This window comes from Lepisma saccharinum, chromosome 1 (genome assembly GCF_977018435.1).
Source record: "Lepisma saccharinum chromosome 1, izLepSacc3.1, whole genome shotgun sequence".
NCBI lineage: Eukaryota > Metazoa > Arthropoda > Insecta > Zygentoma > Lepismatidae > Lepisma > Lepisma saccharinum.
Genome location: NC_139229.1, coordinates 74,183,234 through 74,209,967, shown reverse-complemented (window position 1 = coordinate 74,209,967; position 26,734 = coordinate 74,183,234). Strand labels below are relative to the sequence as shown.

Here is a 26,734-nt window from a genome sequence, read left to right as displayed (position 1 = left end):
TATTGATAATAATAATATTTCATTGTCATTAAGCTTGTACAGCAATAGACAACGTCAAGAAACAAAATACATGTGAAATGTATTGTAAAATAATATAAAATTATAATCTCTTTTATGTTTGAGTTACACTAACATACAATATTTTTAATAAATATAGCATTAGCATTTTTGTGCATCCTGTGAAAGATCAAAAAACTGGAAAAATAACGACCGGTGTCTGCAATAAAATCCAGTAGATACTTTCAGATACCGATCCCACAATACTAATACATCGGCTCGGATCTAATCAGAGCTCATTTAAAGAAACTTGTCATGCAATTGGTACATAAATTAATATGTAAGAAATGCATTGTTTTTCTTACATGTTAATTTATTTTCTATAGAAGGAAGTTCTATTTTTATAGTTGTGAATTTTGTTTTGCAAGATTTGTCTGTAGTTCATGTTTTTCTCTGCATCTTTAGTATACATACAGATGAACCCTGATTTGACATTTCAGGATTTTATATTTTCCTGTGTTGTACATTCAATCCTTACAGTCCCAATAGAGGAAAACAGTAAAATTACTGATAACTTACCAATTTTATATTTCTATAAATAGCATGTACTTTAGTGTAAAATCCTGACATTTTGTTATTATCTTTCTAAATTTATAGGGCAATTCTAGTTCACGAAATATTTTCAATTTTTGTATTCAATTGTTCGAATACTATCTATAAATTTGATATTAATACTTTAGCTGTATCAGTATAAGATAACCTGAAAATAGATTTTATTCTCGGTGCAGAATGCAAATGTCATCCAGTAATACATACTTTTTGAATTGTACTGTATCTTAATCTGAGTTTTATTGTCTTGTATTATATTTTAACACAACTGTGAGGTGAAACAGGATTTCTTTCTTTCACATAGGGCTAACCAGGCTCGACTTGCACCAGTTGCTGGAGTTCTGTTATCTGGTCTCCTGAAGCTGATAGCTGAAGAGGTAAATAAAACACCACAGTACTTAGACATTTTAAAGATGTTACATGTAACAGGTGGCCCAAAAGTCATCATCCTATTTGAACTGACCTTTATTTTCACATCTTGTTGTTTATATCAGTAGTGTTTTGTCAGTTAAATAGAACATACTCACGAAATTTATTGTGTGCGAAAATGAATAAGTATACCCCACATACAGCCTGCGAAACATTAGTTCTTTTCGGGGAAGAGTAATATCCCGTTTTGGTGATTTGCCATGTCCGTCCAGGTCCCCCAATTTGACCGCTCCAGATTTTTTCTTTGGAGATATTTGAAGTCATTGGTTTATGTGAATAAGCCAGAGACGTTACAGCAACTAAAGGAAAATATTCAGCATGAAATTGAAAACACTTTCCCGCAGATTCTTTCAAACACCACCAATGCAATAAAAAGAGCTGAAATTGGCATCAATTCGAATGGTAATCATTTATTGGATGTTGTCTTTAAAAATTGAGGACATAAAACTTACAAGTATCAATAAAAGTTTAACACAAAATCACCTAGTGTGTTTAATTTATAACCCAAGCTATAGGCTAAGAAAATCAGGTGATGACTTTTGCACCACCTTCTATATAATTTCTTACTTGTATAGCTTTGCGTTTTCCAGAATTCTCTCGATGCTGAACATCCAGTCTTGGTAAGATATAGTTCCCCCTGCATATAGCACATTCTCGATCTCAGCCATTTTGAAGGTAATGTGATCAACAGCATGCTCTGGCCTCTTTTACCCCCCAGGGTTGCCCATGCCCATTGATTTGAAGCTGGGTGAGCCGCAGAGCTGCTTTATGTGGGCACAAGGCTTGAAAAATTCTGACCTTATGTCACCTACCCCGGGAATCGAACCTGGGTCTCCCACGTGGCAGTCAGATGACTTACTGACTAGACTGCCTTCGCCATGAACATCCGGTCTCGTCCTTGAAGATTTCAAGTTTGAGTTTGCCAGCGCATAGGTATTGTATTACATTTGTTCTTCCAGTAATCATTATCATTCATCCACATTCTTGCAATCATTCGAAAAAATACAGAAAGGCATCGTTAACACAAAAAAATTGCCATCATCATTATTATGATTATTATTATAAATTGTACAATGATCATTTACATCTTGGTCTACCAACTGCCAGGACTGAACAGTTTTCATTGAATTTTGGACAAAGCATGAACATTTAATTACTTTTGTTTCTGTTGACTATTTTACTATTTCATTCTCATCATCACTTATGTAGAGATGCAAGATTACATTTTTGTTAACACACTTTTGCATAATTTGCTGAATTGTAGTGATATAATTTTTTTTTAAAATAAGTATTTACTTCTAACTTATGCTGACAAATGCTCATATTTTTTTCATAATTTGGATGTTACAAATTAGAAATGGGACAAATTAATCAGTACTTGATCAGCATCATCTGATATAAGCATATCAGTCTCTATCAGTTAATTTTACTGATTCAACGTATCCATGAATTGTCTGGCGATTAGTGCAAAATTCTAGTACCGGTACTTTGTTAGTACTATTTATGTGAATTTTAAGGTATAATTCATACACTTTTTGTTGTGGGTAAAGTATAGTAAATGCCATTTTCAAAGCAAAAACTTTTTGCACTATCTGGTTACTTATGTTAATTAAAGAGGTTAATGGACCATTAATGTTCTTTATGGAACTTTTGGAAATATATATTGGATCAGTTGAATATTGGGTATTGGCATCATTAAATTTTATATTGGTACTTTTCAGTAACAGCAAAAAAAATGATACCTGTCCATCCCTATCACATATACATATCTATAATTTATATTCTCAAAGGTTTGCATAACCATTTTTTGTAGATGGAAGATAATATAATACAGTTATTTTTAAAAGGAGTTAATGGAGAGAGGGAAGGTCAGTGCCACTGGAAGGAGGAGGGGAGGGAAGACGAGACGAGTAGGGTGGCCCCCGTGGCTGAGTCGTTAGCAAATCGCACTACAACACCAGGGGTCTCGGGTTTTCGAATCCTGACCTAGCGATAGATGTTTGTGTCCATTCATCAATTTCGTAATATCATCACTCATCCACATCTTCGCAAATTAGCCAAAGTGGCACAAAATGATATGACACCTGCAAGTTGGAAAAACCAGTTTACCTAGGAGGAAATAAGGACACAAGTTAGTCATTCCTTAGAAGTGTAGAGCGACTAGCCATGTGAGATTGTGTTGTGCTTATCTAGGTGTAAACTTGAAAAAGTTCTGGGAAACCAGGACGAAACGTCGCTGAAAAAATAAAAACAACGGAAAGTAGCTGAATTATATTATTTTGTGTGTATAATTTACAAATTCTCTGTTTCCAGGAACCTAAACTTAAAATGATGGCATACGTAGCAGTAGGCAAGTTAGGTCAAAGGATGCCGCATCTAGTAAACAAGGATTTGGCTCTTCTTCAGACATTTTTCGATGCTTTGTCTCAGGTATGCTTGATTGATTTGTGCTATTCCGCTCGTCAACTTGGACAATTTGTGATAGATTTAACTAATCAAGATTTTTCATGTTGGATATGCTATATGAACAGTATTAAGAGAACATCTATGTAGCGCTCAGTTTTTTCCAGGCACAGAATTGCTTGAACTCTTGAGGCTTCTAATTACAAAACTACCCTACTACTGACCTCAAACATCGAAGAATAGGCAAGATTTTTTCTTGCTGACCTCTGCATCAGAGTGGTTAGCACGTCAAAGGTTATGCGTTCGAATCCCAGCCATGGGCCTCCCCGATGGCTCAGTGGTATCGTCGTTTCCTTCTGGGTTCGATACCCGGTGGAGGCACACAGTGGTTCGGATCCCGATTAGCATATATGTGCATAAAGTGGACGTAAAACACCAAATCAATCAATCAAATCGAACCCAGCGTGGGCATGGGTGTTCTTTGTGAGTGACCCTTCGTCACTTACCTCATCTTTGCAATTAGCCAAAAGTGGTAGAAAGTGAAGTAAAATAAACCAAATAAATCAAGAAGTTCTCTCTAGACCAGCGGTTCTCAAACTACTTTCTCATTGTACCCTTTAGTCGTAACTAAATGTCTAATGTACCCCCACCATAGGTCTTCTCTGAAAATTGTGTTGGGGGGGGGGATTTGGCTGCCTGGTTGGTGGGGCATTTTTGGTATGTTGGAGGCGTGTTTCTGAAATAGAACAAAATGGTATTCGTGCTCTATGTGGAAGGATAATAAACAAACATTAGAATCGTATGTTTTATTATTTTATTGGGTGTACATACATTTACAATAAATATGATAAATTACAAAAATAAAAATTTAAAACTCATGCATGGAAAGAAGTATATACAAAATAATGAACTCTGCTGTACACACCTGCAGCAAAAATTATGATGTGTGGGTATTCTCTACATTTCTCTTCCGAGCTGATCGCGTACCCTCTTCAAGTCATTCATGTACCCCTGGGGGTACGCGTACCGCAGTTTGAGGACCACTGCTCTAGACCATTACCTTATTCTTCTTGTATGTATTGCTTGTATTGCAAAATTTTTTTTATTTTGTGGTGGTTACAAGCAAGTATACACATTTTTGTTCATGCAACATTTCAGAACACACACTCCCTTCATCGAGACAATTATTTGTAATTCTGTAACGAAGCGTAAGTCTGTACATTTTCTAAACGCTACAATGTGATGGTCGTTCACTTATTCTACCAGCCAGTTGCTCTTCTTAGGCATGTCAAGAATGCAGAGTCAAGTGTAAAGAGACTTCCTGGAGTACTGGTGTAGCAAACTGCTCACAGGTAAACAGGTTGTAATTTTGCATAACTTGACGAATCGGTGTGGAGGAAGTCTCCACTTGTAGAGTAGAAAGGTGGAGGGATCACTTTTGGGATTGGCTTGGAATAGTGAACAGCGCTCTTCGGTTTTGTCTTCGAAAAGTCACGTCTTCCTGACTTAGATGGAAGCAAGCCTTGAGTACAGACTTACACTTCGTTCTAGAACTTCATCTTAAAACATCATCATCAGACTTCAGGTTAGACAGGTAAAATAGCCTACCCTTACCATGTATGATTCAGGTTCAAAGGTTTTAAAATTCAAGTGTTAGCTGCTTGCCATTTCTAGTTCTTTATTAGTGTATCTTGTTACTTTAGTACCTCTAGCTTCTTACCATCGAGCTCACAATGAACAGCTAGTTGCTCTACCATCTAGGTGAATGATTGAGTGAGCTACATTCCCATTAAGATCCCTCATACCTAAGGGTATGATACGATTCGATCAATACACAATATACAATTAATATTGTCAATAATGTTTATACATTCTGTGTAAGCTGTCGTTACATTGTTGGAGTGTAACAACAGCATCAACAATGAAATGAAGAACATTCTTTATGTGTTATAAAAATCCTGAGTTAATAATTGAGAATCTTACTAAACTTTAATTATAAACCAAAATGCCGTCAGGCGGAAGTTGAAAGCTCAGAATAAATTTTAATTGTTATTTTTGTGCTATGTGTTGTTCACTAAAATTAAAAGTGTGAGCCAATACGTACCACTGTGGACCTATACCAGTGCTCGTACTGATACCCATTCCCATCAATACTTGAACAGTGTAACAATTTAAAGTGAGCCAAAATATTTATACACAAGTTTTCCTATATTGTGTCAATCTACCCGAATTTGGCTTTGATGTATTAATATTTTCACATGAGGTAAATAATTTGTTGCAAAATTTGTTTCTCTTCACAATCATGTTGCATCATTTCCAGGTTAATTATAATTCACAAAAATTGTATTTTTGCAGACCCTCCGAGAAACCAGAAAAGTATTGGCTAGTATCTGAATAAATTGTGATACTTTCAGATAACAGTACCTTTAATATTGATCGATACATAAGCATCGGTATCTTCTCAAACCTTATTCAAAATCATAGTATTCATAAATACGCAGAAACTAGTACTCACTTTTATCCACGAAGCTGTTTTTTTCTTTTTCGATTAATTTCAGTGTCCACTGCCACCTTCCTCGTTGGAAGTTGCTGTGGGCACTGAAATTAATCGAAAAAGAAAAAATAGCTTCGTGGATAAAAGTGAGTACTAGTTTTCTCCATATTTATATACTACAGCATCTCTCTTTACCCAATTATGAATAGTATTCATAGTTGTGTTACATCAAATAGTTATTATGTGAACTTGAATTCAATGTAATTAATTTTAAATTCATTGCCACATTCTTGCAGGAAGACGTTGAAATACGAATGGCTGTGAGGGAAGCATTGCTTTGCCTGGTCCATGCATTCCAGAGTTTAGACGTGGCGAACCAGCAGCTTATGCAGGCTCTTCTCACCAGCCAGATTGAGTCTGCTGAGCCAATGGCACGATTTGTAGCCGTTAAGTATGCTGTCAGTGTCTTCCCGTCAAACCATGCTCCATCACGTTATTTGTTGCTATTGGCCAGTGGAGATAGGTACAGTTTCTTGCAAAATTGTTCCCACAAAGTTTTAGATTGAAAGCGTGGTAAAGCTCGAGTAGAGATGGCTGGAGCATGTTGTTGATTTCTTCATCTGCAATAGGTTCAAGCCTAAAATTTTGTGCATAGAGCTCTACCAGCTGTATTTTATCAGTGAGATTAAATTAAAATTTGTATACAGTAGAACTTGGATTTTACGTTTTTCAAGGGACAAAGGTATTAGCCTAATGTGCAGAAATATGTGAATTGGAGGAAAATTTTGCAAATTTTGATGTTTGAATATATAAAGCAGTAAAATAGTAAATCTGAGAATATAAAATCATGATTCTACTGTACTTCCAGTAAGAAGTAATAAGTCTGTAGCACTTGCAAAATCTCAATAACTATTTTTTAAATGAAGTTAGAGCTTTATTCGTCTTGTATTTTATGGTTGTTATAAGCATTTTAACAAATTTTTTGATGTCACATCTCAGGAGAACACATGTTTCTTTCATCAGACATTTATTGTTAGTTTGATTAAAAAGTTGGAAAAAAAATTAAGCTTATGGTGTAACTATAGTTATGTAGTCCATTTACATGTAATAGTTCATGCTCAGAAAATAAGAACTATATCTGTACATACACAAAGCAAATGTTATATAGGTACAGAAAACAAATCATAACATCAGATAGATTAAATACCTTCAGCCCAATTGCATGACAAATGTGGTATTCAGTTTTTGATAAGTTAATTTGTCTTGGTGAAGAGGTTCCCTTGGTATATCATCCAGGTCAGTTGCATATGCTTATGAGCTTTTTGAGGACTGTACCTCTCATCTTCAGGGATTTGAAGATATTTCAATCCCTGAAGATGAGGTGGCGTTAGCATCTCGAAAGCTTAGAAGCATATCTGGAACTGACGTGGCTGATATCTTGAGAGAACCTCTTCATTGTTCACCAGCAGGAAAGCTTCAATAATTATTAATTTGTCTTTTATGCACGTGTTCTAAATGCATCATTTTAATTTTAGTTGGATGTGAAAAAATTTTTGCAGTGAAACCTTGTTTTAAGTTCCCAGATTTTATATTTTCCTGCAGTATACATTCAATTTTCCTGGTTCCATTAGAGCAAAATGCTATAAATTTTTCCTCAATTTTACATTTTCCCAGTTACAAGTTTTTTGCCTCGGTCCCTTCAACAACTTAAAATCGGGGTCCCACTGTTATTATACGAACAGTAAATGGTGAAGGACTTTTAAAACTCAGTGTAATTAAATTATTCAGAAAATGTCATAATGAGAAGACAAGCTATCATGGAATATAATTATTTATTTTATTTTAAATGTTACGTTGGCATAGTTGGGACAACAGCCAACAGAAGTTCCACTACCACAGGTGCAGTCATGGTAATGAACCAATGGATGCTTCAGTTGTTTCGCAGCTAGTGGATTGTGACACCGTGTGATTTCTTCATGTTGGGTTACATCAAGTGTCGTGTATCTGCACCACCCCAACCACAACCTGTGATCTGCAACACTGAATCACTGCTCCTGTTACGTTTAGGTCATTCGCCATCCTAACAGCTTGGCTATGAGAGGAGTTTAAATGTGAGAAGGGGAATAATTAATGCACCTTAGACCTCCACCTATTTATCGTACATGGGCCGAACGGGTGAGGGGGTGAATATGCCCGAGCCAAATTTGAACAACTAAACTCTGATACTTAAATTACTGGTGCATCACTGTACCTGATCTGGTCCGTCGGCACCGTGTCATCCGTTGGCAGGGTGTACTTTGGGCACTGCCCAGCCTTCACATGAACACACTTCACGAGTCAAACTATTTAGCCCAACCACTCGCCTTGTTCGCTCTCTTAAGACTCCCTTCTGCGACCTCTTGTCACCCGGGAGCTGGCTGGTGTTTTTGTGATGACTTAGCATTTTATTTCCCCCTCGTGACACTCCCATTAGCCCAGTCACTCCTGATATGGGTCAGATGTGGACTGAAACGGAGTAAAGTTTAGATGCATTTCATGTGACAAAGGGTGAACATATTGAACATTTATGAGAACTGTAAAAAGAATCTGAAAGTTTGTGTTCACTTGGTGTATGATTCGTTACATGTAACTAAACCATTCAATTACACAGATTGTTTGAAAACTTGCACGTATTTTATAATCACTCTGTCGTAGTAAGAAATGTTCTGTTTCTCAACACACTTACACCGCAGAGGTAAGGCAAACGATTATACCTTTCATGTGAATAAAATACTATGCGTCTTGCCTTTCAGTGTGACATTCATTGCTACTTAATAATATTCATGGTAGTTGCAATCTTTTCGCAGCAAAGACGAGGTCTTCACGGAGGCACTGAAGGCACTCTATGGAGCAGTCCACAAACACGAACGAGATAAGGTTGCAGAGGAGAAACCTGTTGCCCTTCCTTTGTTTTCCGAGATGATTTCATACATCAGTGAGAAAGCACAAGATAGGATCCAGAGTCCAAAACGTTATGTGGTCGGCAACCATACACTTGCATTTAGCCCTGCCACTTTCACTGAAGTAAGTGTTGCAATGTGCAGATATTATAAATGTTAGTTTTATGCTCAAGCTGTGCAAGTAACCATGGTCATTTGTCTAGCATACATGTTCATTTTTTCAGAGTGGCAATGTAAAATAACAAAATATTATTATTTTTCCAGAAACAACAACAAAACACAGTAAGTGTTATGATTATTGTTTATGATAATTTGTATTGGCACAAGACAGAAGTTATGCCTTAACTGAATAATTTCCCATGCGGCAAGTACAGCAAAATCATTAAGAACAGAAGTATTAAGAAACGATACAATTCTATTAAATAATCATTATTCTTAGGTGAGGTTCAGCAAATGCTGATCTGCAGGGTGACTCAGAAAAATGGGAACTTTTGAAAAGCGTAGGTGGCAACACTGCATAGTTGACAGCACTGCATAACGGTATCTTGAGCAACAGACAACCTTGCCATTTAGTAATCATGGATCAGTGGAACGGTCAACATCGTGCTTTCGCCATAAAAATGTTCTCTCTCGATTTGGTGACATTCCCTGGCCACCAAGATCCCCGGATGTGTGCGTATGTGATTTCTTCTTGTGGGGCCATCTTAAGAGTCAGATGTACACGTCTCGGCCAAGAACAAGGGTTGAATTGAAGCAACAAATTAAAGACAAAATTTGTGCCATCCCACATGACATGTTGCAGCGATCAATGAGGGACCTTAATGGCAGATTGCAAGAATGCAGAGCTAGCAAGGGACTCCATCTGAAGGACGTAATTTTCAAAAAGTGATACTGTTGATTACTGTATCTTAAATGGGAAGTTGTAACAGTTCAATTTCTGTCAATATGTTTTTGTATCTGATTTCTCTGGTGTCTGGTGGGTTTTTCAAAATTTCCTGTTTTTCTGTGTCACCCTGTACAACCTAACCCCTAAATGGGGCTTTCCACTAGTATATAAAAGCAGGCTTTTTTGTTGTTTTTGCTTCTTGCTGTCTGAATTGGGAAAGCAAGAAGACTGGACTGATAAAAGTAATGTAGCTGATGCTATCAGTGTATTATAGGGGTTTTATGTAGGCTAGTGTCATTTTTATTTTGCATATTAACCTGTGGTACAAGCTAATTTTCAGTTATTCTTTGTAGATCATATCCTATCTTAGGCTTTGCCTAATAAGCAGTGCTAAAGTTCCTGTTTCTCAGGAAATGTCATATCAAGCTAGCGAATCAACACCATTGGTAGGGAAGTTCTTGAGGCAGCTGCTGGAGACAGACGAGAAAGCACAGCCCCTCCAACAATATCTGCAGATGCTTCATCAGATACTGGTGGCGAATCCAGGTATCTACAAATATATTCCTGTTATACATTGTAAGAACTGCATGTATGACCACTGCTGAGCTGATGCCACTCAACTGATTGCCCATGCTGATGTTGGCACTCTTACTGAATCTCACCAATACCAATGCTTGAAAATTGCACTATCAATTGTTCAAAATATTGGTAATTATTATCGGTATTGGTCGATATAGGGATATTGGTTTATCGGTAAAATTACCTATTATTTTACCAATCTGATATATCTATAAATATCAAAATTTTGTCATTTTCGAGTCTGCCTGGGTTCAGTCTGGGTTTTCGGCCTGTGTATAGGACCGGTGGCTACGAGTGAGTAACGTAATCCAGTCTCGGAAATCTCCTGTAACTGCTGAGGGTTCGACGTGCTGACCTTATGTCACCCCATTACCGGTTGAAGAACTCCACACCTCTAGGTAGGATTGTGGGAGGGAGACTGGCAGTCGGGAGATAGACCAAGGCCCTTCCAGGGCTGTCGAGCCACGGATTATTATTATTATTATTAATAACTTTTATGTATAATCTCCCTGCTCTACTATTTAGAAATGTCTAAATGTGGAATTTCTTTTGCACTGCAGTTACCTTGAGACATGCATTTATCAAGGAGGTCAATGATCCATTCTGGTTCTTCAGGGATCATTTCGAATTTTATATTGGATCGGTAAATTTTATATCTGTACTCTATTGGTATTGGCCAGTATTTCATATCGGCTCAATTATTAATGGGTAAGTGTTGCATTCCAATTACAAGCATCAATTTACCAGAGTTTTGCTTCAAAATATTGAAGAATTACCCTGATCATTAAAATATCTGTTATGTAATAACAAAATACGGTTTTTCACAATATTGGTGCAAATTGAATTGAAACTTCAAATGTTGCATCATTTCCAGAATAATTAGACTAAAAATGTTGTGTTTTCTTTCTGCACACCCCATGAATGTATCAGGTGCTACTGTTAAATAAAATTCAACTTACATTTTCTGGTACCAATACCACTAGTATCATACGATAAGGATAGATCGGCATCGAATCATCCCTACACATTGGAACCCATTTTCCCGCATTATACATTCAATCTTCATGGTCCCAATAGAGCAAAACTATGATAAAATTTTCCCGGATTTTACATTTTCCCGCCTATTAAGTTCTTTCACCTTGGTCCCCTGAAAAAAAAACTTAAAATTGAGGTTTCACTGAATATGATCATACATATAAGGAGCATTCAGAAAGTAAGTTGTGGTATGTCTTAGAGTAAAGAATAAAATTATATGTACATTTGTCCCAAATTTTGTTTGTACCATTGTTAAGGCCCTTGTGAGACCAGGAGGCTTTTGTAGACCCTTTCTATTATCTGCTTGTGGAAGTAAGACAGTCGGACATTTTTGTTGTGTCACTGAGAATGCACAGTTACACAGTGCCAATACTGCAACCTATTGGTGACATGATCCATACAATAGGTGAAATTTCAGGGAAGCTGTAAGGAGAGATCAGAAATTGTGATATTGGTCCACATAAACTTCGTTTGTTGGCCATGTGGCTCAGCAAACCCACACATGCCACCACCACACAGCCGACTTACTTGTACACTATAATGTAACTTGCCTTTAGGTAACTGCACATGTACACTGAAACAACAGCGACATGTGTGGCTTCAGTGGAAACTTGAACTTGTGGCAAAGAATCCAGCAGTCACTTTTTGTTGTGTCCTGGTTTCCTAAGTGCCTTAACAGTGGTTGTATCTATGACGAGAAGTATCTTATGAGGCAAAAGTTCTGACCATATTTTTGTTTGTGCCAAATGTGTGTGTTCTTTTTTAAAGCCCACTGGAACTTACTTTCTGAATACCCCTTGCTTCAAATTTCCTGTTTATTGAATAATCAGTCTTGTCTTTTTGTTTGTGTAATGGAAATTTCAATTTTTTTTCCACAAAAGTCACTTGACATGTACCTGAATTTACTACCTCAAGACTTGAACCACTGTTGCCAGACAGATCAGAAGGAGGAAACATTTTAACAGACCTTTTACCTGTTTTATGCCTTTTAATTAAAAATGAGCTCACACTTTTAACTGTTCAAATCCTCATGAATATGTTGTGAAAATCTTGAGGTAGTACATGTACAAGTACGTGTCAAAATAAGTAACTTTTATATTCATAATGTTAGCACATGGCATGAGCTTGGCTTTATATTTTTTGTCTCTCATTAAGATTATGTATGCTGTTCTGTGAAACAATTCATAAATTATTATTAATGACTTCGTACGAATGAAGATTAACTCTTGTAAGTTCTACAAATTTTTATTAATGACTGCGTACCAATGAAGATGAAGATTAACTCATTTAAGTTCCATAAATTTTTATTAATGATTTCGTACCAATGAAGATTAACTCATGCAAGTTCCTTAAACTATTATTAATGACTTCATACCAACGAAGTTTAACTCATGTAAGTTCAAGTCAGAACATCATGTTGCATTAAGATCATTCCTTTGTATGGACTATCACAGTTGGTCCATTTTCAGAGCTCCCAACTCTATATCGGAGCAGTCAACAAGCTGTATGCAAATTACATGAAGATTGTAATTTTTTTTGCAGGCCCAACACCATTGTACTGTTTGCTTGAAGCAGTGGCATCGGCTCCTGACAACCTTGCGTCAAGGTTTACTTCTAAAATAAGTTGGCTGAAGGTAAGAACATAGAAAATCTATAACAGTACATATTTGTAATGACTGAAAATTGTTTGATTTTCAGGTATTGTTGTTACTGTTGGCACTGGGGGTTACTTGAATCCTGTGCTATTTTTTTTAGATATACCATGACTTCACTCCTCGTTACAGTGTGTGTTCATCATAGTTTTTACACATTTGTATAGATGGGAAATAGTGTACGCAAGGGCAAGCATATCTTTAAAATATCCTTTTTTGTAATCTTTTGTGGTAAAACAGTTTTAAATAGATTTTTTTTTTTTAGTGGTGTTTTGAGTCAGGTAATGCATTTTCTAGTGTGTGATGTTTGGAGAAATAGTCTCTATTTTGCATAATCTTGCTTCAGATTGCCTCTTTCCTGATTTTTTCGTGATGCTTTAGCATCGATCCAACTGTGCACATTCACCCAGCATTCATGAAATGTTAATTTGTTTATTTGCTAGTTGCAATCGCCTCTTTAATCTAGGGAAAGCAACCATTAGTGAGTAGAAGCCGTGTGTTGTAAGATGAGTGGTCAAAATCCTTGCAGTAGCCCTATATCCCTTTCGGAATGCACCCAATGATCACTCTCTTGTACATTGTGCACCCTCTTCAATTGCATCTTATCACCATTCATCCTCATCTTCACGATTAGTCAGAAGTTGCAGAAAAGCAAAATAAAATAAATAAATCAGCATACGTATATTGGAGTTGTCATTGTCTTAAATAGGGAACAATTTAACTACAGGACGTAACACTACTTTTTAATAAAATGAGAACATCTTACCATACGTTGGAACAACATTTATTGTGGAAAACAGAAAAAACTAGTGATAAGATGTGCACAATGGAATATAATATGTTCATGTTCGCTGTCTACATTTTTATATGTATAGATAATGCATTTTTACATGTCTGGTGCCTGTAGAAGTTTTAACTGCCTGTAAATGAGCTCCCTATTCATTCTGGTCAGCTTGCTTTTAGAGCAGAACTCTCACGTAGCTGTGTGCTTGGTACTCTTGCCTTTGGTGTGAGCTGTCCTGGGTTTGATCCCTGATGGAAGCTCCAAATTTTCAGTGTTGATCCATCATCTTGAGGACAATTTGGGTTACTGTTGTGATCCTGCACAATCCGCATTTTAAAATATTTTCACAAGAATTATCATAAAAACTTAGGGAAGATTTGAGTAATTTATTCTAGAATACCTTGAATTTTAGCTTAATTCTAGATTAGCCACTGTTTCCAATGTATTATTGGTTCTAGTTCTAATTTTCTTCATCATTTAATGTTTCAATCTCTTTTTTTTCAGGATCTGCTTTTTTCCATGAAGGAAGATGTTAGAGAAATAGCATCTCAGTTGTATGGAATAGTGTTGGCACATGGCCTAAGTGACAGTGATTTTGATGTTTCTATTAAAGATCTTCAAACATCTCTTAAAGATAAGGTAATGTAAATTATTTTGTAGTATTTTCCTTAGTTGAAGAGCATGAAATCAGTTTTTTTTTTTTTTTTTGTTGTTCCCCCCCCCCCACGTTTGTCACCTATGAGCATGCAACACTTTTAATGCACATTTAGCTTGCTTACAACATCACATACAAATGTATTTTTTTTTTGTTCTAGAATATTTTGACTTCTGTTACTGTGTTAGCACATTGTCATATTCTCTTTGGTGAACTGTCATTTTCCTTAGTGAAAATGTTGTGAACTTGGTGTAAACAAAATTCTTGAAACTAGTAATATTGTAACAGCTTATTCTTCAACATTTGTTATGACTAAGGCTTGGAAGTTGACCTAAAAAATAACCTGTAACATGACCTTAAAATTATTAAAAAATTACCTAAAAATAATTTTTGCTTTTCAAATGAAAGCCTGATTTTTTTATCCGTAATTTACAAAAGAGTAGTTGCATAATCCCATAAAACCCTTTGTTTGGTGGATTAATCTGTTGAAGCAAAGGGCAAGAAAACAATTATGTGCTGATGCAGTTTTCTTTATTTCTACTTCTAGTTTACATAAAATACACCACAAGGTTTTTCTGTACAAGTCCTTCACCTCCTTTCGCAGTGGGCCTTCTATGGTAGCCAGCCAGCATCTGAAAATACGGTTGTGTTTCGTGTACATCAGATTATAATATTTTTATATTGTGACTAATTTTACCTTAAAACTGCAGATTAAAGCGATAAATGTGGCCTGCAAGGGAACCTCAGAAGTAAGCTTCACATAAAGTAATATATTTTAAGTTTGCCGGAAGAAAAATAAATTTACCACAATAAATTATTTAATGCGTTGTGAAACATTTCGGTTAAAAAAACAATATTGTGCTTGTCCATTGACCATATTTTCAATTAATTGCAAACTTGCAAAAAGACCATGTCAGGAAATGTAAATATGTAAGCTATGCTAACAAATGCATTTAAAATTCACAAAACACAGGAAGAGAAAAATAAACCTCAAAATAACGAAAATGATTTCTAGTTCTAACTGAAGGGAAACGGACTCATATCAGGTTTAGCATTGTTTTCAAGGCTCAGAAAAAAAAATATGAATACAAAACAAAAGAAAAATATATAACCCGAAGTTTCTTGAAATTTGAGTAATGCAGTTTGTATTTTCTTGTATGTCACTTTTCTCGCTGTTGGCTAATCATGACGAGGATGGTAAATGTCAATTGGATGTAATTCATGAAAGAACACTCAAGCCAAACCTAGGACACAAAGGAATCTTCCCTGTCCCTATAAGGAATGTTCAGGAATTACACATTCCTTTATAAGTTGTTTTTTTACACACACATAAAATGAAGGTTGCATTGTATTAGTCAGTAAGGCTAATCCAAACTGGACCTACAGTTTAAAGTGGAATCCGAACCACTATGTGCCTCCACCGGGTCAAACTTAATGAACTCTCAGTAAAGTACAAATATCCAAGGATATCTTGCCGTCTCTGTTGTCTGAGGGTGTTTTTTTTATATATACCAGAACGACAGCACTCCTCTTCATTATGGCAATTGTGTTCATCAGTACCATAATGTGCAGTTTCCCAACACTAGGATTGGTTGGTAAGGTCCTGTGAACTGACCACCTTGTTCCCCAGACCTCACTCGACCAGATTTCTACCTGTGGGAACATATCAAGACCATCGTGTATTCAGGGAAAATTCGGGATGTAGAACATCTTAAGCAACGAATCATAGACACATGTGCCACCATTACCGCAGACACTTTAAGGAGGGTTTTGCACGAATGGGGATCGAGACTGGCTTTAAGAGTTCATCAGGATGTCAGGACATTGAACACATCATTTAAACATTAGTGGTGTCATGACTAGCCTTGTTTGGGGTGACAACAACAAAGAATCATTAATATCTTCATCACGGTTGGTGCCAAAGCAACAATAAGCATACCATTGAACTTGTGAGAAAATTTACTGTTTAATTGAAGTGTCACAAGCTATGGTTTCCATTTACAATTTTGAAGTTGAATTCAAGATTGCAGGTTTGAAGATGGCAGCTGTCATTGTCATATGCCCTATAACATTCCCCCACCCCTATTTCAAACCTACAGTGTTACTTTTGCACAACAGTATGTCATTCAACTTTTATTCATGTGTCTCCATACTTTTGAACCACTCTCTAGAACTAATTAATGTACTTTGATTGGCATTTTATTTATTCCAGGGATTGGAAGCCAAACATGGTTGCATACTGGCTCTAGGTTGTAGTTTGGGTCGTAAGGTACACTTGAAAAGAAATGAGAACCAAGTTCATTCCATTTATACTTGGAAAGTGTACAAAGAAGCTGTGACTGCAGTGGGTAAGTTGCAAATGACTATGTTCAATATAGTAATTTTTATTAAGGATGGATTGATATGAAAATTTAACACATACTGATTCTACCAATATAAAATTTACTGATGATTAAAAATTGCTAATGTTACATGAATAACAATAATTAATTAACCTTTTTATTGAATGTATCTGTACGGGAGATTGCAGTAGGCTTTCTTTAAAAAAATGAAATTAAGTATTTTGATATTTACTTTAGAAAGCATAGGTACTGTATTTGGATTTTACCTGTACATTTGTAAATAAAGTTGCAGAATTTTGCCCTAAAGTACAGATTTTTTAATAGATATATGTAGGGACTTTGAGTTTTCACAAATGCAGTAACACCAAAAAATATTAATTGTTGCAAAAGTGTTTGTGTAAGTGCAGTGACATGTTCTAAACAACTTTTTCATTTCAAATTTGGCATAAAATGCATATTGTGCTCTTTTTCATGAATTTCAACACATTTTGTGCTTAAAATATGAAAAATACAATGAAAAATCCATCATCCTTTTGTTTTAGACTTAAAAAATAAAATGTACCATGTTTACACATGTTTTTGAATTTTTTTTAAAATGAAAAACTATGATTCATGTTACACTTGGAATAATGTTCTTGGCCAAGCAAATTGGCAGTGTTCTCATGGGAGATCAAATGCACACTTACTGTCACATGGGAACCATGACACAGTACTGAGCAAAATGACAGATCTGATGGAGATCAAGTGTTCACCTATGGTCACACGGAAGCTGTAACATTAGGTTTCACGCACGAAACATTTTTAATGAATGAGGAAATTGGTGGAGTTTTGGCAGAGATAGTGGGTGCTCCTATGTTCACATATAAGCCGTTGAATCCCAGATTTAATCCTTGAGCAAACCACAATTTTCTCAACTTTTCATTGATTTCAAGTCATCTCTGTGCTGTAAACTGTTTTACTTAGCATTATATCATATTATTATAGCAATATACATGGCGTGTGTGAATTGTTCCTTACGTGAGAAATTTTCTGTAAAACTATGTTTCATTTGCAGTTTCATATCTGGAACACCAGCACGTTCTGTTGATTGGAGCAGCCTGTTCAGCAGTGGGTGAGCTAGGAAGGTGCGGACCATTGCCTCTAAACAACGATGAGAATGATGCAGGCACAGTTGGAAAATTAGGTGTCGTGAAGAAGCTTCAGAATATCATGAGCAACAGTAAACTGCCTTCAAAGGTAAGTCTTAATGTTGTCAGTGCCTTATCGTTACATTTCCTCAAATTCCAATACTTCATTGTTCATGCCTCCAGCACTTACATTAGCAGAGAATTGAGAAACCTTTGTATAGTGCCGTACCTTTTGACATTTTTACAAGGCTTTTTTATGGAATTCAGTTAATGACATTTTATTCATTCTAAAGCTGTTCTGTATGTTTTTCACGCTGTATTTCCAGAGGTCATGTAATCAAATCCCATCCTGGGCATGGATGTTTTTTGTGAGTGTCCCTTCATCATATCATCACTCATCCTCATCTTTGCGATTAGGCAAAAGTGTCAGAAAAGCGATGCTATATATCAAAAATCAAATGCAGGCTGTATTTGTTTATGGAATTGATTTGTTACGATGTGGCTATTACTATTTGCTAATAGTTATTGACAGCACGATTGAAATAAATACTAAATATTTCCCAAACATTGTAGAACATCTGAGATATATTTTTTCAGTTGTAGAAAGAATTGATACAAGACGATAAAATGGAAGTTGTATAAATTAAAATTGAAGTGTCTCGCAGCACAGTTTATAATGCTTCACACTTTCACATAAAGGCCTGAGTTTGAGGCTCTCCTCGTTAAGGATTTTTGCTCTGCTGGCACACCGGAGCTTTCTTGCTTGCTTCTACTATTAGGCAGATAATGTGAGTGCAGTAGTATTGCTCGCAAATTGTCCACGAGTATTTTCATTATTTTTTCTTTGCATCCTGTGTTTTTAATGATATTATTATTTTTTATACTGGTGCAGAGGTAGTCAATAGCTTGTTCGACATTTTATTTCAATTCTTGATGCTTTATTTTCATGAAAGAGAGAAAAAAACTTGGCGATGCTGATGGACAATTTGCTTTGTAATTCTTATGCACCCCCACTGTACATCAGCAACAGCATCCATGTGATTTAGCCAGAAGCTGACTGAGTTGCAGGTATTGCTATGTAATCATTATTACATTCCCCTAATGATGTAGAAAACTTATCGTAAATAACCAAAGAGAAATTAAGTGCAAATTAATTAATTTTTACAGTTGCCACTGGGTTGTTTTGCGAGTCTCACATTTTGATGATTGAATGTACATGTCTTTCAATTGATTTTAGAAGATTCTCGCACCTTATGCGGAAAGCATGATTTTCATGCATCACCAGGTTAAAATGGAGACTAACAGAAACAGTGTTTGTGGCTGTTTGTTTTATTTTGTCGACTTTTAGACAATTTTTATCGAAAGAAAATGTAATCCACACTTTCAAATTTGTTTTCAGTAATTAGTATTGGCACATGCATATAGTGCGGCTCTTTTCTGTATTTAATAAATGGCATCTTTACCCCACACAGGTGAAGGAGAAGGCAGCGAAAGCTGAAGGTTACCTGTGTATAGGAGAGCAGTTCCCACACAGCAGGGTGATTGTGGAGGGTTTCTTAGATATGGCCAAGGAGGTAGGTATAGGACTACTTTATTTATCATTATGATGAATGTGCCCATCAAAATATGATTTGGGTGCTGTTTTCAAGTAGAGATATAGGAAAGATTGTGCAAATATTGAGCGAACCTAGGACTGTGGCATATGATGTCAGTGTTAGACTATCTAGGCGAGCTCTCTGGTGTTACCACATTTATTGAGATTGAAATAAAGTTTTAGAAAATTGTTAACGATGTATAATTTTGATTTGTTTTCAGTGCCATCTTGTACTCTATTTTGTTGTTGTTGTTATTTTCCTGCTGTTACTGTTTGAGTGTAAAATGGTCATTCAGTACTGTATCTGAAACTTTAGGTAAAATAATAAATAAATAAGCTGTTCTACACAATACTTCGTGTCAAATCAACTTTCCTCCATTGCTGGCATCTTCTTTTTCTCTAGTAACCAGAAATATATTGCTTTGTGTGTTATTTAGTAATTGTACATTATTTACTCATGGGTCCAACTACTGTGTAATGATTTGTGTATAAAGTTGAATATAATTGACGAGGGATTATTGACACAATGTTATATAATTCTGTTAGTAACAGTCGGGCTGAAATTGTTTACCTTCATATCATTTTATTTTAAGCATGTTTTCATTTGTCAAAATATTAATTCTATAGATGGAACAAAATTAAATTACTTACACCAATAAAAATAAACGAATTCACTAATCCAGTATAAAATGAAGGGCTTGTGTAAATCATGGTGACATTTTGGTCATTTTTGAGTTCATTAAGGGCATGCGATACAATTTGCACGGGAGTCTTCACAAGCCCTTCTGTCCATGGCAGTGTGCCAACTTAGCTCTCTTGGAGCCAGATCTGGCTCTTTCGTGCACTCTAGCCGGACCCTGTGGCCGAGTGGTTAACACATCGCGCTGCGACGCCAAGGGTCCCGGGTTCGAATCCCGCTCGGGCTTGGTTGTTGGCGAATGTCCATTCATCAATTTCATCACTCATCCCCATCTTCACAAATTAGCCAAGAGGCACAAAACGCGAAGTAAAAAAACGAAATCAATCAATCTTTCGTGCACTCGTTCGGCTGTGATCTGGGATGCCCACCCCCCCGTGCCCCACTATGATGCAATCTCTGGTTCCGTAGACCACCTTTCGTCATAATTATACATTTTGCACGTGACGTGATATTGTTATATTGGCTGCGTCGCCCCACTGTCTCTTATCTCCCCAGCTACTTTTTTATAGCGCAAAGTTAGACGTGAAATTGACATTATATTGTCGTCAGGGAATTCTTACTTTCGATTTCATACCACCATCGGTGGATTTTTGAGATGGGCGATGCCGCCGGATCTAGATGTTGAAAACTAAGAATAAATTGTCATCAATTTAGAGTTAACGATAATAGCAGTGCCCCACCCCTTTGACAACTAACATTACCCTAGAAGGCACTTTATCCAGCCATCATAAATCTAGCTCCATGAGAGTCAGTTTTAACTCCATTTAAGGTGAAATTTAGTTCTTTTATGCCCATCAGGTTTGGCAACACTGCCAGGAGGCAAGGGAAAAAGCATTGATCATATGGGAGTATGATTTGATTCATTCTCTTGTGAATATAAAACTTCCGATGCAATAGAAAGAGATGTCAACGGGAAGAGGGCAGTTTGAAGATGAATTTCACCAGCGGAAAAGTCGAAACTTCCATTTGATTAGCCGTAACTTGATGTAGAAGTTGATTCCCCATAAGGAATACATGGGATTCTGAAAATTATTATTCATCATATATTTCAAACATCGTGCCCAGCTTAATAATCAACATAACAAAATATTTGCACTTGCAACATGGAGAGAAATTCATACTCTTGGATACACCCAGGGTTTGTTTTAGTAGCAGTGAGCATTCGGGCGATACTGAAATAAATGCACAATTGGTGCGTAATTGTATCTCCTCGCCTTAAGGAAAAAGGTTATTAGAAGCTATACTATAGATAAATTGTTTTCGTGTTGTGTTTACCAATTTCAGAAGGCTTTACTGATTCCAATGCAAATTGCAGGACATGGTAATTTCACTCAAAAATTGAAGGATGGCACATTTTACTTCGTAACTTAAAAATGATCAAAATGTCACCTAACATGTTTTACACCCGGAACCCTTCAAATGTCAAGCAGTTCTGAGTGATTTATTCACCTCCTTAAATAATGTATATAATCAGGTAACAGCAGTGGGTTTTGTCTTGGAAAAATAAACTATTTAGAAATGTAATTTTAAAAAACAGAGTACATGAAATATAACTTTACATAACATAAAAGCAAGGAGAAAATGAACTATTCACCAAATTTCAGGCAATTAACAGAATACAAGGCTCCCATTGATGTGAAAATTCAGGAAATTGACCTATGGCAAAACAAATATTGAGAAGTCAAAAGAATTTCACAAAAGCTTTCAACAACTTGCAAAGGTCAGATTATTAAATATGGTTCTTGTACATGCAATGAATATGGATTTTTCCCATATTTGTAAACTCGGATACAAGTGTCGCAAGAAATGCCTACAAATACAGCATTTCTTGCAACAGGAGTCATTGTTTTCATATTTTCACTTCAAAAAAATCTGTAAACAGAGTTCAGGTATGTTAAAACTTGGAATGGGACAGATTAGTGGGTACTCTTCTTGATATTGTTCAATATAAGCATATCAGTGTATTAGTAAAAATACCAGTAATTTTACCAATCTGAAGACCTATAAATAGCCTGTAATTTAGTGCAAAATTCTGCCATTTTGTTTTTACTTTTATGAATATAAGCATATACAGTAATTCGTATAAATTTATATCAGATTGATAAGATTTTTGTTACCATTACCGCAGTCCATCCTCAGCTAAATGTTACCGAATTGTCTGGAAATGGCCTGAAAATTATAAAAGGGTCAGGTAATTCGGTTTGGCCAGATGACCAAACGGTAAACTTACTGACAACTTTATACATGTAATGTATGGGTGGGAACTGTACTAGCCATGTACTCAGCAGTCGAGATAGGTGTACTGACTGCTTCAATCAGTAATAAGATCAGATGCATTCCCTAGTGTTTGTGATCTGTCTTTTACAGCCACTAATGTGGAATCTCTTCTCAGACCAGAGACGTGGAGGTCCACTTCACAATCGGAGAAGCCCTCGTGTGCTGCATGCAGGGACCAGCATCCGCAGCAGGTCGAGATGTGTGGACCACCTTGGAGTCTGAGTATGCGTCACCAGTAGAGCTGGATGAGGCTGATCTCCAGTGGGTGCTTGAGGAATTGCTCACAAAGTTCATCCCAGAACCCCATCCAAATTCAAGACAGGTAATTGGATTGTTATATTACAGCTGAACCAGTACTACCTTGAACCGATAAAAAAAAGTACAAGATACAAGAAACATTGTCCATACACTCAGTCCCTTTCAAAGTAATGCACCTTGGGATCTCGCTCACGTCTCCCAGTGTCATTTTCACTGTTCAAATCATTCTACAAAGTTCTGTGTTGGAATTGGGAATAACTGCCTCATCGTATTGGCCTGAATATCATCGACAGTCTGGAATCTCTTCTCTTCCAAAGCTGATTTCAGTTTATGCAACAGCCAAAAGTCACAGGGTAACAAATCTGGGATGTATGGTGGCTGCCAGGTTACAGTGCAGCCGTGCAACTGTTCTCATTACATTAACATTGGCTCAATATTTTTGGGATACCACATATATTTATATATGTACATAAACATCCCCTTGCAATCATACCACATTATTTTACTAGAGTTTGCTTTACGTCATTCAAGGTATTACATCAAGACTATTAAAATTGTTGTCATATAATTACAGAATCCATTTTTTTTTCTCATAATACTAGTGTAAAAATAAAATTTTGAATTATGCATAATGTCCAAAGTAACTAGACTGGAAAAATGATTGGCTGCTGTTGGTGACAAAATACATACCAATACTTTCTGGTTCTAACACCACTAGTATCTGCCAATACCAATACCATTATTGATTCAGCCGTAATAAACACATGCACATATTTGAGTTTTGAATTTGAATTTTTGTTTTAAGTCCATTTTTTGCACAAATAGGCTAACTGGGACTGGACCTTCAGCTTAAAGTAGGGTACAATTCAAACTTGGGACCTCTTGATTACAAGGTGATGATGTTACCATTATGGCATCAGGGAGACACTACTATTTTATTTAATATATCTACCCTTCTAATTTTTGTGTTCAGTGTGGAGAATAAGGAATATGAACTAAATTTACAGCAAAATGTAGTTTGAAAATAATTTTACATAATGTACTGTTAATATGTATTGTCTGGCTTCCATTCATATGAAATATTAAAGATAAATAATAATTCCATTGTGTGTGTGTTTACATTTTGTATTATAAATAATTTTTGTTACAACTTACTGAAAAGTTACCAAAAAAAATAAGATTCAACCAGGGATTAAACCTAATCCATTGTCATTCCATTTCAGTGCTTTATTGAAGCCAGCATCTGACATCACTTGTTATCTATCTCTGCTATGTCTGTTCTAAGTCCATCTAAGGCATCTTCACATTTCACTACACCTACTGAGACATCAAAGCAATGTCATTTAAAGTGAAACAAGTGGTTGTTTGGTTGCTCAGTCAAGATCATTGCCACGAGATGCCAAAAACCCATTTGTGATCCCTTATCCAGTGTCAAATTTTCACTAACTTTTCAATAACTTATTTTAATCCCCTGTGTACTTTTGTGAATAAATCAGCTTGAAATATATATTTTTTTAGTATTACTACTATTTGCCCAGTTTTTATTATTATTTTTAATGTCTCAGGCTTCCTGCATTTGGCTACTTGCACTTCTCAAAAAGTGTTCGGAGCAGAATACCATCAAACAAAATCTGGAAAGGATACAGAAAGCATTTATGGATCTCCTCTCTGAAAATAGTGGTAAGTATTTTTTTAAAATTAAGTAGTACATGAAGTAAGACTTGAAGCTTTTCTGGCGACAAATGATGAACACATTCTATCGGGCTATTGACCAGGTGAGTTGTGGAAATCATTCCAAGCTTTCGAGAGCTAGCATCACTTTCATCTTCAGGGTAGAAGTGCAGTTCTGAGTGTCAACCCGGTGTATATACGTTCGTGGAGGGGGATCCCGGTGAAGATGGCGGAACAATCAAGTGGCGTGTCTGCTACGTGCGAGTTTCTGGTTAACTAACGCTGACCAGGCTGGGTCCAGTTCGAGCCCCATGTCGTGATTAAGATTGTCTTTTTCTTCATGAATGGCTATTGCTTCCTTGTTAATACGGTCCCAGTAGTTTGACGTTTTGGCTATGATTTCTGTGTTGCTGAAATCTGGTCTGTGACCCTCGTTGATTGAATGTTCTGCTAATCCCGACTTTTCAGGGTGGCAATACTTGATGATGGAGCTTTGATGTTCTTTACAGTGCTGTTCTATTGTCCTACCCATTTGCCCAATGTATGCTTTCCCGCATTTACAGGTAATACGGTAGACTCCTGGTGTTTTGAGTCCTAACTCATCCTTGGGGTTGTGTAGTAGGCTGCTGATCTTCGGAGGTGGTTTCTGAATGGTTTTTATGTTATGTTTCTTTAGAATTCGGCTGATAACTCCGGAGAGATTTCCGATATAAGGAAGGATGGCTATCTTCTGGTCAGTTTTGTCCGTGTCCCCTGGTGTGTGTGGATTCCCCGGCATGTTTGGATTCCCCGGCACGTCTGGATTCCCCAGCGTGTCTGGATTCCCCTACATGTTGATTCCCCTACATGTCTGAATTCCCCGGCATGTCTGAATTCCCCAGCATGTGAATTCCCTGGCATGTCTGAATTCCCCGATGTGTCCAGATTCCCTGGTGTGCTGGTCTTCTTGGACAGTACTCGTTTTAATGTCATGTTGATGTTGTGTTCCGAGTACCCGTTCTGTTTGAAAGCTGTGCGAAGATGTTGTATTTCTTCTGATACATGCTCCACGTCGCTAATGGAAATGGCCCGGTGAAATAAAGTAGAGAGAACTGTAGCTTGTTGAGATGGGTGGTGAAAAGTGTTGGCGTTGAGATATAGATCGGTGTGAGTCGGTTTCCGGTATAAACTGTGTCCCAAGGATCCGTCTGGCTTGCGTCTGATGAGAATATCCAGGAACGGCAGGCTCTTGTTATTCTCAGTCACCATGGTGAACTTTATTTTTGGGTGTTGATTGTTTAGATGATCTAGGAATGGCTGAAGAGTTACCTTGTGGCCAGACAACAAAGGTGTCGTCGACATATCTGTAGAAGGCGGTGGGATCCAACAGAGCTGTGGCCAGCACTTCGTGTTCAAAGTTCTCCATGAAAAAATTGGCTATGGCAGGCGAGAGTAGGGAGCCCATTGCCACAGTGTCTGTTTGTTCGTGGTACTGTTCACCATAGCTGAAGTAGGTAGACGTCAGTGTGTGCTTGAACAGACTGATGATTTCTGGTGTGAAGTGGCATTCTAGTAGTTGAAGTGAATCTTGAAGTGGCACTTTGGTAAGGAGTGACACCACCCATCTCAACGAGCTACAGTTCTCTCTACTTTATTTCACCGGGCCATTTCCATTAGCGACGTGGAGCATCTATCAGAAGAAATACAACATCTTCGCACAGCTTTCAAATAGAACGGGTACTCGGAACACAACATAAACATGACATTAAAACGAACACTGTCCAAGAAGACCAGCACACCAGGGAAACTGGACACATCGGGGAATCCAGACATGCCAGGGAATCCAGACATGCCAGGGCATCCAGACATGCCAGGAAATCCAGACACGCTGGGGAATCCAGACACACCAGGGGACACGGACAAAGCTGACCAGAAGATAGCCATCCTTCCTTATATCGGAAATTTTTCCGGAGTTATCAGCCGAATTCTAAAGAAACATAACATAAAAACCATTCAAACCACCTCCGAAGATGAGAAGCCTTCTACGCAACCCCAAAGATGAGATAGGACTCAAAACATCGGGAGTCTACCGTATTACCTGCAAATGCGGGAAAGCATACTTTGGACAAATGGGTTGGACAATAGAACAACACTGTAAAGAACATCAAAGCTCCATCAAGTATTTCCACCCTGATAAGTCGGGACTAGCAGAACATTCAATCAATGAGGGACATAGACCAACCAGATTTCAGCAACACAGAAATCATAGCCAAAACTTCAAACTACTGGGACCGTGTTAACAAGGAAGCAATAGCCATTCATGA

General features: G+C 36.9%; 1 protein-coding gene across 1 annotated transcript in view; it reads left to right on the top strand.

Annotated features, from left to right (window-relative positions):
• The window catches only part of LOC145996545 (proteasome adapter and scaffold protein ECM29), a 102,217-nt gene that overhangs the window by 32,275 nt on the left and 43,208 nt on the right, over positions 1–26,734 (top strand). The window contains exons 10-21 of the mRNA XM_083133049.1: positions 911–983; positions 3,349–3,465; positions 6,229–6,455; positions 8,779–8,995; positions 10,111–10,303; positions 12,914–13,005; positions 14,312–14,446; positions 16,675–16,810; positions 17,859–18,040; positions 19,404–19,505; positions 22,618–22,824; positions 24,326–24,440. Of these exons, the coding sequence (XP_082989175.1) occupies positions 911–983; positions 3,349–3,465; positions 6,229–6,455; positions 8,779–8,995; positions 10,111–10,303; positions 12,914–13,005; positions 14,312–14,446; positions 16,675–16,810; positions 17,859–18,040; positions 19,404–19,505; positions 22,618–22,824; positions 24,326–24,440 (1,796 nt within the window). The remainder of the gene's footprint in view (positions 1–910; positions 984–3,348; positions 3,466–6,228; positions 6,456–8,778; positions 8,996–10,110; positions 10,304–12,913; positions 13,006–14,311; positions 14,447–16,674; positions 16,811–17,858; positions 18,041–19,403; positions 19,506–22,617; positions 22,825–24,325; positions 24,441–26,734) is intronic.